This window comes from Phoca vitulina, unplaced genomic scaffold (genome assembly GCF_004348235.1).
Source record: "Phoca vitulina isolate PV1807 unplaced genomic scaffold, GSC_HSeal_1.0 scaffold3, whole genome shotgun sequence".
Taxonomy (NCBI): Eukaryota; Metazoa; Chordata; class Mammalia; order Carnivora; family Phocidae; genus Phoca; species Phoca vitulina.
This window is the reverse complement of record NW_022589706.1, coordinates 34,199,571-34,215,362: the sequence shown is the minus strand read 5'-3', so window position 1 is coordinate 34,215,362 and position 15,792 is coordinate 34,199,571. Positions and strand designations below refer to the sequence as shown.

General features: G+C 36.4%; 1 protein-coding gene across 2 annotated transcripts in view; it reads right to left on the bottom strand.

Moving 5' to 3' along the window:
* Positions 1-15,792, bottom strand: part of GABRB1 (gamma-aminobutyric acid type A receptor subunit beta1) — a 375,956-nt gene that overhangs the window by 113,662 nt on the left and 246,502 nt on the right. For both annotated transcript variants that reach the window (XR_004298852.1, XM_032400304.1), the window contains exon 5: positions 5,137-5,219. Coding sequence is in view for 1 of the 2 variants with exons in the window: in XM_032400304.1 (XP_032256195.1) it covers positions 5,137-5,219 (83 nt within the window). In the remaining variant the exon portion in view is untranslated. The remainder of the gene's footprint in view (positions 1-5,136; positions 5,220-15,792) is intronic.

Here is a 15,792-nt window from a genome sequence, read left to right as displayed (position 1 = left end):
GTTGGAGTTTAGGGTAGTAAGCAAGGGAAAGACAGCTATAGATGAGAGTGGAGATATCAAGGGAGGGCAGGTCACACAGAAGCTTGAAGGTTATATTAAGAAGTATTAAGAAGTATTGGTGCAATGGGAAATCTTTGAAGATTTTTAGCATAGAATATGATTCAATTTACATATTGCAAAGATCACTCTGGCTGCTGGGTATAGAATGGGTTGGGGAGAGTCAGGAATGAAAGCAAGAAGACCAATAAAAAGATGGCTACAGAGGTACAGATCTGTGATTCAACCGTCTTGCACAGTTCTGTACCTATGAAACAAATAATGCAATATATGTTAAGAAAAAAAAAGAAGAAGAAGATAGCAGGAGGGGAAGAATGAAGGGGGGGAATTGGAGGGGGAGACGAACCATGAGAGACGATGGACTCTGAAAAACAAACTGAGGGTTCTAGAGGGGAGGGGGGTGGGAGGATGGGTTAGCCTGGTGATGGGTATTAAAGAGGGCACGTTCTGCATGGAGCACTGGGTGTTATGCACAAACAATGAATCATGGAACACTACATCAAAAACTAATGATGTATGGTGATTAACATAACAATAAAAAATTAAAAAAAAAGAAAGACAAATACTATATGATCTCACTAAAATGTGGACTCTAAAAAAAAAAAAAAAGAACTCACATATACAGAGACCAGATTGGTGGTTGCCAGAGTTGGGTGTGGGGGGCTGGTGAAGGGGGTCAAAAGGTACAAAATTCGAGTTATAAAATAATTAAATCATGGGATGTATTGTACAGCATGATGACTACATTTAATACTATATTGTATATTTGAAAGTTGTTAATAAAGTGAATCTTAAAAGTTAAAAAAAAAAAGATGGCTACAATGATTCAGGTAAGAAGTAATGGTGGTTTGGTGGCAGTAAGGTTGGAAGAGTGGTGAAAGGGTTTGATAAATATCTTGCAAATAGAATGGATGGTACTTGACAATAGATTGGATGGGAGGAGTGTGAGGGAAATGTTAACCACTAATCCTAGGATGCTGGTTGGATAGTGGGATTAAGAGATTAGAAAGGAAACTCATTTGGGAGAGAAAAATTGATAGTTAAGTTTTGAGCAAATTAAATTTAAGAAGTCTTTGAAACATAAAGGTAAATATGCCAAGAAGAGTGCTATGTATCAGTCTGGGGCTTCGAAGATATCTGAGCTGGAGTTATAAATTTGGGGATTATTAGATAAAGATGGTACGTAAAGAGAGGCCCTTTGTAACGTTTCGGAGAACACTGCCAGTGGAGGTGGGAGATGGGTAGGCAGGTTCCAAGTTACAGTGGGTTAAGAAGTTAGACAACAGACAAGACATAGACCAATCTTTTAAGCAGTTTGGAGAAAAAGAAAGCAGAGAGATTAAGAAAAGCTTAAGGAGAGATGTGGGCATAGGGCAGAGGTGTTTATGATAAGAGTTTTCAGGCTGTGAAGAGAGGTAGCAGACAGGGTGAGGCTGAGGCTCTAGGAGAGCAGGAGTAGAAGTGCGTGTGAACTTGAGAAAATCAATTCCCAGGGGAGGAAGAGATGGAATCCTGAACACAAGGGTCAGATCAGTCTATACAGGGAATAGGAGTACCTCTTCCTTTGAAAGGCAGGGGGCTAACTCAGCATGGTGAAGATATAAGGAAGTCTAGAAGAAGACAGATGAGACCATTAGGAGATTTCAGACCTGAAATGGCTTCTACCTTTTTGGGTAGAGGTAACACTATCTGCTGAGATTTTCCTCAATTGTTGCTGCAAGGAATGGGAAAAGGCACTTGAATCCTCCACAACTATTATTACAAACCCTTTCTATATCTCCAGGAAGCTTGTGGCTATCAAGCCTTCACATGATAGCTTTATTGATTTCAAATTCCAAATCCTCTTAATACTAAATTCCTTGATTGCATTTTCTATGTGCCATTAACTCATTTTATAGCAGCCCAGGGCCAAGAAGCTATTAATGGGCTCCAAGTTCAAGTAAATTTTCAATTTTACAAGGCTTTATGGCCTTTCCAATTTTACTTGACTAGGTGACATTAAAGTAAAGCAAAACATCTTTAATTTGTCTCAAAGGACATAACCAAGAAAAACATTTCCCCATCCTTGGGATGGTGATGGAAGAGAACATAAGCCAGTAAATTTTGTAAGATAGGTCAAGTTTCCACTCTATTGGTCACAAAAGTGTGATTCGTGCAATCTTACATTGGCAGAATGTCCACTTTATCATTCTTATTTCACAACTAATACTAGAGCTTCTCATTTGTAATCACTTTAAAGCTCAGTTATAGTCTTCATAAACTGTCAGTTCAGGGAGAGCTGTTTCAGCAAATAATGCAATACAGGTCTCTTCATGAAGAGTTAAAAAATAGATGACTGACAGATTCAGTACTTACTGATACTTAGCAACATATTGATTATGTATGCAGGCAAAAACAAGCAAATCTCATTCAAACTCCATATTATTAAAGATTTTTTATTTATTTGACAGAGAGAGACACAGCAAGAGAGGGAACACAAGCAGGGGGAGTGGGATATTATTGCCATATGTTAGTTAGTTACTTGAAGTTATTACTCTCAAGATTTAAAATCTCTTTACAGTGGTTAATTAAAAAGGGATACATTTTAAGTAAAATATTAAGCTAGGCAATGTTGTTATTTGAGGCTTTTAAATTTTTTTTTAGGTTAACATCAATGGAATCAAGGACTACTCGGTTGCCTGCATCCACAGACTGTCTACCCTCTCTCTCCACAGTTGCAATCATTTGACCTTTGATCTAAAAGCAAAATTCTGCTTCAGCTTCTGAGATCTATTTATCAGGGATAATTTTAGGAAATACAGACCAGTCTTTGGTTGATTCAGCATCCTCAACCTAGCTGAGTGGTTCCAATTGGTATTACGCTTCTAATCATTTATGTTCTGCTGCCTTGCTCACCTACTGACTGCAGGATTCTGTGATGGAAAGTATATCATCTGGGTTTGAATCCCCATTTTACCACTATCCTTGCCCTGTGTTCCTGGGTAAGTTATTTAATTCTCTGAGCCTCAGATACATACTCTCTCAAATGTTGTTAGAAATACTTACATTCCAGAGGTGTTATATTAATGTCTAGCTTTTGTTTGGCAAGTAGAAGACAGTTCCGTTTTTTACCCCCTTTCTCCCAGGTTCCTGCCTTCATAGACTCCACATTGCACCAGTTCTCCAGGCCTGAGTTTTGCTTTACTTTAGGTAAATATCTTTAGGGACCAGATTTCTGTGAACTGCTATTGGATTACTTTGATGACGGTCACCATCTGCCTGCATTCCTACATATTAGCTGATTTTAGGGTCCTAATTACTATGCCTTATCCATCTATCCAGACAACTGATTGCATCTTACTGAATTCTTTCAATGATTATGATATGCTCGGGTCACCCCCTTTTGCCTGACATCGTTTTTATGATAACTTTGGACTATCAGGTTGCTTGGACTTCCCCCATCCCCACCCCACAAAAGTTATGTTTAATTTCTGCTTCATTTACAGTTGTTTTTGTCATTATATGATATGATAAATGGACCTAAAAGTCAACTGTTTTCTAAGTCTGAACAAAGAAAATCCCCTGCTTAAAGAAAAATATAAACCTATGATAACAGGAAAACTTGATATGCATTATAAAATAAAATATATATTTTGTGAGAAAATGCTGCTAATTTTAGTACTTGCAATCTACAACACAGAAACAATTCAAGTTAAAATTGAATGGTGTAACCAGAAAACCTTGGAATTTCAAGAGGTTGTCAAATCCTAATGCTGACCAACACAGAAGCAAAGGTAACAATCAGTAGAATCAATGGAAGAGAGGTCAAGAGTAAAAGCCAACCTGTATGAATGAGTAATGAATTCATCCTTCTCTTTCTGTATCAGTTCTAAAAGCTAAAGTTCAGCCTAATTTATTACACATCACAGCCATTAATAAATAGTTGGGTTCATATTTCATTCCTGTGGTTTGAATTTGGTTGTCATTGGCATTTAAACCAAAAGTCACCATCAATAATTTCAACCAACTTATTTATACGATGTATTTTAAAATTAGAATATTAATTAAAGAATAGCTCATGAATGATCTTGTTCATTCCAGGTTCTAGTGGGAGTAGATCAATATGTATGTCTAAATATACAGCTCTTTCTACATAAACATTTCTATTTATTTCCAAGCCTATATATATTAAAACTAGAAAATTAATGTAATTACTTAATAATTAGACACTGGTGAATACATTTATTCTTTAATAATACTATAGGGTCACCTGAAATTTTCCTTTGCTATTTTGATATTTAGATCTAGAACTATTTTAGATTATCTAAATAAATATCTATTTCTCACATTACATTAAGCCATGTTATAATGCTCTGAATTACCTCCTGCCACCCTTCTGTGCCCCTGAAAACCAGGAAATTGCCTAGGCCTGGTATTCACAATAAATGGGCTCAACTGCCTGCATGTTGATGGCTGAGAAACAATGAAACAGTCAATAAGATTAAATATTAGTGACTAAAATATTCTAATTGTTAAGAAAGCAATCAATGAAAAACAGCACAAGAAGACAAACAAAAATCAATCACTAGACTTGAAAAACATCAAGTCTTTGGCCCAAAGCACAAGCCTCATGAATACCATTTATCATCCTGTTCTTCCCATGAAGAAAGACAATGTGCACAAGACTCTAACATACTGTTTTTCTAAAAGCCAACAATTTACAGTCATTCAGGTGCACAGACTATAGAACCAAAAACAATCTCACAAGGTCGTTTCATATTAAAATGTTTTTCTTCTCTTATTAATGCAGCTTGGGTATTAGAAGGCCTCGGGGGAAACTCCACTCTAAAGAGAAAAGCATGCATTCGTAAAATGCCCAGCTAAAATAAGTGGACTTTCTCTAACGTTTCAAAAATATAACTGCATTGAAAGGACCCTTGAGCCACCAATGCGAGAGAAGATGTCACTGGACTGTGAATCTCTTGAAAAGTTGGCAGGGTGGTGTAGCTAAAAGTATCTCAGTACCAATTACTCAGTACAAAGTTGAATTTAATTGGGTCAAGCAAACATCCCTCTCATTCCCCTGTCCAAGTAACTCACAACTTTCAATCTCCAGAGTGCAGTTCTGTTCATCCAGAGGATATCTTCGTAGATCCATCATACATGCAGCTGTGGTTGTGATCCTGTCAGGATGAGAGAGAGAAAACACAGCTTCATAAGGATGATGACTTTCATTTCCAGGCTTCTCAGCCCCAAATCATGTTTACTGGTTGACATCAAAATTTTGTGATTAAAATTTTTGAAGGTGAGCAGATTAAGATCAAGTCTTTCTTTGCTGCCATTAGGTGTGTGAGCTGGCTCTGGCTTATTTATCTCCATAAGCCTAGGTCCCCTCATCAATCAAAACACCTACTGCAGGGCGCCTGGGTGGCTCAGATGGTTAAGCGTCTGCCTTCGGCTCAGGTCATGATCCCGGGGTCCTGGGATCGAGTCCCGCATCTGGCTCCCTGCTCAGGGGGGAGCCTGCTTCTCCCTCTGCCTCTCTCTCTCTCTCTCTGTCTGTCTCTCATGAATAAATAAATAAAATCTTAAAAAAAAAAACCACCTACTGCAAAGGATGGCTATGAGGAGTAAAAGAGATAATGTGTTCAAACTCCTAGCCTGGTGGCCCATTCTTAGTTCTCCACAAATGATGGTCATGTTACAGCTGTTACTATCCCATGGTCCTTCCTATACTTACTAAAGCAATGTCTGTGACAATATTTACAGCAAGTCTGGCCTTATGAGTAGGAGGAGATCAACACTATGCATCAAAACCTATCTCCCTCTCCTACTATAACCTGGTAATAAAACAACAACAAAAATGACAAAAACAATAAAACCCATCCTCCGTGACATTTGGGGCCTCACATTCATTCCCCACTATTAGCGAGACTTGTTGGATTCATCTCTGAGATCCTCACCTACCTATACTCAGCAGGTAACGTATAACCAGTAAGGAAACACTATCCTAGGATTGGTGTTCACACCATATTTACCACCTTCTGTTCTCCGCTCAGCTTATTTGTTTATGCAGATCCCAGGACCTTGACTCTAGATATCCTACTGGGGTTTCTATTACCCCTCCATTTTCTCTTGCCTGTATAAGTTTCCTAGAATGTGGAGTCTGAGAGTAACTTAAATTCCTATGGTTAGTCCATGCTTACAAACATTTGGTATCACTTAGGAATTGACAAAGTACTTTTCTTAAAAAACAAATTACATGATCCTTCTCCACAAAGTAATGTCTAACCATAATTTAAAGAATTCAAAAGATTAAAATTTAGTTATGTTTCCTTTCTGCCTTAATCTCCAAGAGCTACAACATTGGACATTGTCCATAAATACTCTGTATGCAAAAGAAGACAGGTATGTCTTCTTAGGGGGAAACTTCTTAGATAACATCTACTATGTCCCCTGTTCTGAACCTTGCTTGTTTTCATTAACAATGCATCTTGGATTTGGTTCCTTGTCAGTAAATAATAAGCCGTCTTAAAAAAAATTTACCATAGCAGGTTCAGCTGTATGGAAATATCATGATTTATTTTTCGAATGACACTTCAGTGGGCATTTACATCATTTCCTATTTTTTTACTTTTACAGATGAAGATGCTCTGAATATACTAATATACTCTACTATGTCTGGCTATATCTGTTGGCTGTTTCTAGAACGGGAATTGTTAGAAAAAATGGTATATACACTTAAAATTTTGCTACATCACCCTTCATAGAGGTTGTGCCAATTTATACTCCCATCAACAGTATATTTAAATTCAACAAGGTGTTTCTCAAACCTATGTGTTTTTTTTGTGGCTGCTAAGATGAGTTATTATTTTGGTCATTTGTGTTAACCTAACAGGCACCTTCTTAAAAACATTATTAGGAAATACACTAACTGTTTCCAATTTCTCTTTGGCTTTCCTTACAAAAAATGAAAGTTTGGGGCGCTTGCGTAGCTGAGTCGGTTGAGTGGCAGACTCTTGATTTCTGCTCAGGTCATGATTTCAGGATCCTGGGATAACAAGCCCCGGGGGCTTTGTGCTCAGTGGGGGGCGGCGGGGGGGGGTCTGCTGTAGGTTCTCTCTCTCCTTCTCCTTCAGCCCTTCCCCTCACTTGTGCTCTCTCTCAAATAAATAAATAAATAAATAAATGTTTTTTAAAAATGGAAGTTTACCAAGATGAACATTTGCATGTTCCCTTTGAAGCCTTTCTTAGACAGGATGTTGGTCAATTTAATCAGATTTATTTTAGCTTTATATAAGAGCAAAAGGAATTTTAAAATTCAATTAAAAATTTCTTCCAAGTACTTTACAAAAAATGTGAAAACTAGTTGTATTCCGGAATTTAGCACATAAAAGTATTTTACCAGATTCCTTATTGCTTCCCACTCCCATTATCACACGAATTAATTTTTCCACTTAATAATATATCATTAATTATCTTCTGTTGTCTGGAAATACAATTCCACAACATTATTTTTATGGCCTGCATGTATCTCAAATACCCTCAATAAGATGGCACAATGAATATTTAAAATGCTTTAAAAATCACCTATCTATTTTACTATATTCTTTGTTTAATAGCTGCTTATGAATTAAAAAATTCAGGAGGATATGAACATTCCCTAGAAATTAATAGTGTGGCCAGCCCTATGATTTAGCCAGTAATTCTCAACCAGGGATACTTTTTCCCCCACAGGGGACATTTGGCAATATCTGGAGACATATATTTGATCATCAGACTGGGGGCGGAGGCTGGCTACTGGCATCCAGTGGGTAGAGGCCAGGGCTGCAGCTAAACATCTTACAATGCCCAGGATAGCACCCAACAATAAAGAATTATCTATTCCAAAGTGTCAGTAGTGCCAAGGTTGAGAAACCCTGCTACAATGGTGGTTTTCAAACATTTTTCCTCTGAGGATAATTTTAATAAAATGAAATCTTCTAGAGAACCTCAATATATAAAACACAAATGAAATGAAAGCCGTATTTTGTTAATATAAAATTACCTTATAAATTCAAATGTTGACATCTATTTTGATGAGCACAGAATTTGAAAGCAGGGGGTACAGTGAGAATTATGATCTTATATCTCTCTCAGCACCAATTATTTTTGTGTTGGATTTTATTTGTATAGTATCAAAAAATCCTAATAAGGAAGGAAACACTTACTTCTAAAATCTTACAGGACTGGCTATAGGCTTCCCTGAATTAGCAGGGGGGAACCCCCAGGTTATCAAGGAACCTCCTCTATAATCAATCACACTTTTACAAAGGTTCAGATACATCCCTAGATGATTGGACTCTGGCAGGTGTTCAATATGGATTAAAGGGAAGCTTTACTTGTTGCTTCATGCTCTGCATAAGTTAATCTGGTAGCAAAAGTTAATACTATGATGGTCTTGAATGCATTAAAATGTGGCATAGGATGCATTACAGTGTGTACGCTTCTTATTATAGCTTAAAATAATTACAATATTTAAAAATCAAATTAAAATCAAATATTTATGGAACTATGGAAGAGCTTTAGGGGTACTTGAGAGCATCATTTGAGCCCTCTTGGTCAGCATACCTCACTTAATTGACCTCATTTTCAGACATGTGTCATCAAGTAAGTGAACCACATCATATCAGAATAAGGACATGCATCTTTTGTTGAATTACTGATTCCCATGTTGTGAAGCTCTGGGATTTTTACAAAGCAATTTGAAAAGCCAACAAAGCATTGTATATAAATGAATAACAAATGTTTCATAGATATGTGTCCTAGAGTTGTGAGTGACCAAAAAAAAAAATCTTTTTTAAAGCATAACTGAATTTACTGTTGCTACTTGTTATGATCAATCCTTTTAGCAATCAATAGATATAATATCTAATTGATAATCACCTTGGGAAACTATATATCACACCAGAGGCTTGCCCATGATCTAATGATTTCTCAACTAGTATCACCTGGACCAGTTTACTTCTGCCTCAAGTTTCATTATGAAACCAAGGAAAGTAAAGTAATCACAACTCAAAAAGGGAACTAGCTCTAGGAACTAGAGCTGTGAAAAGTGCCTGACTTTCTCTGAAGAACACTGACATTAGTGAAATAACTTCCTTCTTGGGATCTCTCTGTTCCAAATTTCAAATACTCAAGAGGATTTCATTGGCTCAACTTGGATTAGGTGCCAACTCTTCCAAATTATTTAGTAAATGCTGGAAGGAAAGTTGCACTCATATAAATGTTGTCACCAGGGACCCATAAAGGTCTCTTATCTCAAGAAAGAAGGAATCATTGAAGCTCAGGCAGGGACCCCTACATACACAGGAATTCATAAATTTATGTTGTGGCCTGTAGAAATGTATGTAACTGAGTATTGGTCTCTGCTAATTTAAGGGTTTGGCATTTCTAGATTTTGAAATACTTATGGGCTAAGTGAGTAGAGTGTCCTGAGCTCTTTGTGAGAAAAAAAAGGCTGAGCAAGAATTCCCGGGATCATCAATAAAAAGAGAAATGTCCCTGGGCATCAGCTCTTCTGTCTTCTGGGTGAGAAGCAACAATGAATACCTCTAAGAATGACTGTTTCCAATGTTTCCATTTGTTCACTTTGCCAGATGTAATTGCTCAGTAGTGGTTAGTCACCTCCACAATTGATTAACACATCCATATGGAAATGTACTCAGTGTGGCTGAAGCAGCCTGAAATTCTAAATCTTCTATGGAATCAAAGGTGCCAAAAATCGCAAACTGAATGGGTTGAGAGCTTCAAGACTGAAGTGGTTTTTGAATTTTGTTTTTAACTTTCACACCCAAGTCATTCATTCTGAGTGTGTGAAGACATTATTATTGGTTGATAGCAAATGCGAGTACAATAGAGTAGTACCAGCTATAGGTAAAAGCCTTAACTGACTGTTTCTCTGAACACAGACTTCCCAGAGGTACAGTTTCATGACAGCATAACACTCAGCTGTCTTCTTTCAAAGACCTTTCAAATGGCTTACATTATAATCCAATTTATTGACATTTTGAAGGTTAGGTCAGAACACTATAATAGGCTGTTAGTTAGAAACTATGGTCCCATGAGACTTTGGACTGAATGGGAATCATGTTGCTGTAGTAGTCATTTATTAAGGTGTATGCTGTTTGGTCACTGACCTTAAGAGCCCCTGTAATTGCAAATCATGTATATTTGATGTCTAAGGGTAGTATGACTCTCATTGCTGAAAAAATACAATCCAGGAAGTCCTGGCCTATAAATAGATTAAAATCCAGTCTTCCCCACACCCATAAGTACACACATAAACATATGGAGAGGGCACTTTTACAAATTAAAACAATGTAAACTCAAATTAATGAACAAATTATGTACATATGACTGAGATTTTCCTATAATCTTCAATTCTACAGGGACAAGCTCCCTGTAGAGCAAAGTTATACTATTTAATAGAATTTATATGAAAAAAAAAAATATGAGGAAGGAGCCTGAAAATGTTGAATCGAAATGACATCCCTAAGATTGGTGAGATTGATGGTGAGTAGCAGTTAAAGGTTGATATCAGCATCACTTAGTGAAGTTGGTTTGAAGAATGGCCTTTTTGGTCTCTGGGCTGCATCTTTAATCTATGTTGGGTATATCACCCAAAGAAACTGATGAGGGAAGATGGGTGGGTTAGCCTGAGTCATAACTAGTGAGTACATAGATTTTTTTCCTTAGCTAGCACTTACTGAGTGGATAAAAAGAATAGGTATTATTTTCATAGTTTGCACCAAATTTTATTTTAGGTGGCTACTATGTTTAGGAAAATGCCTTGGTATTTGAAGGTGAAATCCTGAAGGTGTGAGACATGAATGATAAGAAAATGAAAGGAGATAAAACCGCTATGTGAGATTTAAGAGTAATTTAAGTGTGGGGAAGGAAAATGAGGAAGTAGCAAAAATTTAAAAAACAGTTATATTTAATATTCAATTAAAAATTTTTGCATTACTATGATAATACATTTTTCTCTACACCTAAATCAATACCAAGACACACACATACACACACGCAGGGTAAAGCCTTCTGTAAATGTTTTATTTTTATTCTCGGAAAGGGCTGAATTCCATATCTTGACAGCATTCATGGAACAGTACTCTATAAATCAAACCAATTCAGTGACAGCCAAGATTCTAAGCCATAGATGGTTGAATCATGTAAGCTCTTTGGGAAACCTCAGCAATCCTGGGAAGGCATTGGACTCCCACAAATAATGGATTGTGGATTTAAGCTACTCTTACCTAGATCTTAAGGGACAGATTGATCTTAGCTAATATTATGTTGGAATTTTATATGATGGACACTATGCTAAGCATCATGCATATTATATTAGTTTCCTATTGCTGTTGTAACAAGTTACCAAAAATTTAGTGGCTTAAAACAACACAGATTTATTCTCTTACATTTCTGGAGGGGCAAAATCCTAAAATCAAGGTTTTAGTAGGGCTGTGCTCCTTCTAGAGGCTCTAAGGGAGAATCCATTTTCTTGCCTTTTTCAGCTTCTAGAGGCTGCTTGCCTTCCTTGGCTCATGGCCCCTTCCTCCATCTTCAAAGACCATCATTCCAATCCCTGCTTCTGTCTTCACATCCCCTCACTCTCTGACTCTCCTGCCTTCCTTTTATAAGAAACTTCATGATTGATTACCTTATATGCATCCAGGTAATCCAGGATAATCTCATCTCAAACTTTTAAATTAATCATACCTGTAAAGTCCCGTTGACTCGTAAGGGATCATATTCACTGGTCCTGAGAATTAGGACATGGACATCTTTGGAGGACCATTATTCTGACTACCACACATGCATTATTTAATTATTTACAACTGCCTTATTATGTTGATGTCATTTTTACGCTATTTTCAAAGAAAAAGAAACTGACACTTAATGGGGTTAAGAAATGTTTCCAAGTTTACATAATCTGTAAATGGTAACACTGGGATTCACATTCAGATAGGCTAGACTCACGACCTGAGGTTTATTTTCTCCTCAGTTACTATATTCAGGCCAAGTAAATCTAAGCAGAGAGCTATTGGTTCAGCGTAGGAGTTATTTCTCCTATAGACAGTAAAGTAAATTTAAAAAAAATATAAAGAATATTAAGAGTTGACCTTACCATATATATGCAGTGTTCATTATCAGTAAATGATTCATCAGTAAGTCAGAACATACTTTACCCAATCAATAATGAGTGTACAAATGATAGAGGATGCACCAGGAATCATGCAATCCTGTAAGCATCAAGGCTACAGTTGTTAAAAATATCCAACTCACTTTCATGCTGTCATAATTTTTTGGAGGGGGGGGGAGTTGTTTTTAGTACCATCAGGTCTCAGAATATAGAAGATACAACCACTGTCTATTGGTTTCACAAAATAGCCATACATGGTATGCTTACTTCTCTATTGGGTAAGCCATCTTTGCCATTTTTCTAGACATGCAAATATCTTAACTTAGAGAAATGTTTATCTTATCAAGAGAGCATGGAAATCACTCAGAAGGAATCGAGTTCAATCCTACACTTATTTAGTTGGTGGCAATTTGGACAAAAGATGCCTTAACCTGGGTTGGTGATGTTCCAAGAACAGAGGTGTTATGGAGGTGGATGCTGTGTGGAACAGGGAAAGAGAAGAGAGTTATTATATGCACACATAAGTTCAATGATTGGTACATAGTAGTCATACAATTAACCCTAGCTATTATTATTTTTAAATTATGTGCTTCTAAATACATAAATAAACAAACACATACATACATACATATATACATACATACATACATACATACATATAAGATTACTGATACAAATACATTGTAAGATTAATGCATGGTCATAATAAAACATCTGGGAAATACAGAAAATTACAGATAAGAGAATACAAATGATACATAATCTCATTACCGCAATCTCACTAATTTCCTTTCTTTTATGTATATTGTTTAGCAAAGTGAAATTACACTGTATTCAACAACTTCATTTGTTGCTTTTTGGTTAACCTTGAAGGTAAGAATTTTCATAAGTTAGCAATAGTCTCCATGAACATATTTTGAATGGATATTCAAGATTTTGTCATATAGATAACTTGTGACACTTAACAATTCCTCTTGGATGGCATTATTAATTACTCTTTGGTTATGCTTTAAAAAATCCACACTGAATAAATAGCATTCTCATGGCTACTCTTATATTTTTACTTTTTCTTATTTCATTCCAAGTTTCTGCTTTCTTTTCTCCATTTTGTACTCTTACTGCTGAATGTTAATGACACCCTTCTCAGTACAATCCCAAGCAGTTGTTTTCAGGTAATTAGCTACATACCAAATGTTGTGTAAATGAGCTCATTTTTACTCATTTCTGTCAGGATAGGGTGATTCATGAACCACTTTGTGAATATGAAAAGCTGTTCATAAATCAGAGAGTCTTGGGGCAGGGGAGCAAAAAAAAAAAAAAAAGGTAATAACAGGGCAAGAGTAATTAATAGACCCTTGTCAAGCATCCTGTGTCAACTTCAGTCATCTTTTACCTTAGATGTCTGGCTGAGTTTAAGACAGACTACTTTTCCCAAATATATCACTATATTCATATAATGGTGGAGTACAAGAACATCCTTTAAATTTCTATTATGTTTAATATGTCCTAATAATGATTAGCTGAGACCTGTACTAAGGGGCTGAAAAAAATATGGCTACCTCCTCCAAATCAGAGCATTTTTATTCTCATTATTTTGATCATCAGGAATTTCTGTGGTGGACTGTGAAGAATTAAAATGATAACTCGCCCTTAAACAATGAGAAGGGACTTAAAAATTGGAGTCAAAGTCAGATGTTTACCTTGAATGGAAGACTATGACTTGGTAATCAATAAGTGCAGGTTATTTAAACAAGGAGTCAGACAGAATTAGGAGGTAAAGCAAAGTTGTGGATCTTTCGCAATTATTAATTTTTTTCTTGGTGTATGTGAAAATATAGATCTTTGTTTCTTTCCAGTTTTTATTTAAATTCTAGTTAGTTAACATATAGGGTAATATTGGTTTCTGGAGTAGAATTTAGTGATTCATCACTTACATATAACATCCAGTGCTCATCATAACAAGGGCCCTCCTCTTAAAAACCATCACCAATTTAGCACATCTTCCCACCCTCCTCCCCTCAGCTTTTCTCTATAGTTAAGAGTCTCTATGGTTTGGAGGCGCCTGGGTGGCTCAGTCGTTAAGCGTCTGCCTTCAGCTCAGGTCATGGTCCCAGGGTCCTGGGATCGAGCCCCGCATCGGGCTCCCCGCTCAGCGGGAAGCCTGCTTCTCCCTCTCCCACTCCCCCTGCTTGTGTTCCCTCTCTCACTGTGTCTCTCTCTGCCAAATAAATAAATAAAAAATCTTAAAAAAAAAAAAAAAAAGAGTCTCTATGGTTTGCTTTCCTCTCTTTTTTTCTCCCTTCCCATTTGTTCATCTGTTTCATTTCTTAAATTTCACATGAGTGAAATCATATGGTATTTGTCTTTCTCTGACTGACTTATTTCACTTAACATAATACACTCTAGCTCCATTCACATTGCACATGGCAAGATTTCATTCTTTTTGATGGCTGAGTAATATCCCACCACACACACACACACACACACACACACACACACACACACACCACCTCTTCTTTATCATTTTGTCAATTGACAATTAATAATTTTTTTGACTTATTTGCAAATATGCTCTGTTGCTTTGCCATATGATGATTTCTCCCAAAACAAAGAGCTCACACATTTACTGAAAGGTAATCAGAGTAATCTTGAAATGGTATTCCTGATGGAGTAAAATAAGGTTCAGCAGTGATACAGCATTAAAATGCTACAGTGTCTTAAGACAATGGCTTTATGTTGAGAAAAATACAAAACAAAGCAAAACCCAAAGTGAATATAAGTAAGACAGGAGTATAAATTGTGCAAAGTTTCCAGCTCCCTATCTCAGTAGAAAAGCAGGGCTTGGGACATCATTCTTTTCCTTTTTAAATACATAATACTCTGTAGCTCCATCCATGTCAAACAAACATAGGGAGAGAGAAAAAAAGGGAGGAAAACCAAGAAACAGACTCCAAACTATAGAGACCACACTGATGGTTACCAGAGGGGAGGTGGGTGGGGGTATGAGTTAAACAGGTGATGAGATTAAGGAGTGCACTTGTTGTGATGATGTATTGCATATAAGTATTGAATCACTAAATTCTACACCTGAAACTAATATTACACTGTTAACTAACCAGAATTTAAGTAAAAACTTGAAAAAAAATTAAGCTAGTTGAGAGGTGATTATGTATTCTGAAAGACCAAAATAGAAAGAGGATTTTATATGTTTCCAAGTTAATGATGAAGCATTCCAGATATTACAGTAATAAAATATAATAAATAAAATAATAAAATAAAACACTGTTTTTTGTCTCTGTGCTTTTATAAGCATAAATTCCCCAAATGGAGCTACAAAATAAAATAAGGTTTCTTTTCTATTAATTTTATTATAAGTATAATGTTAAAGAGGTAAATTTTGGAGAGTTCAGTATGACCCAGCCATTCTACTTTTAGATGCCTACTCACTTGTACACAAGGAGACAAAAATAGAGTGTTTATCAAGGACTCCTTGTAATAGCAAAAACAGGTAAATAGCCCAACTATCCAGCAAAGCAAAAGGGATACACAGCTCTGGTGTATAGGCTGTGGAC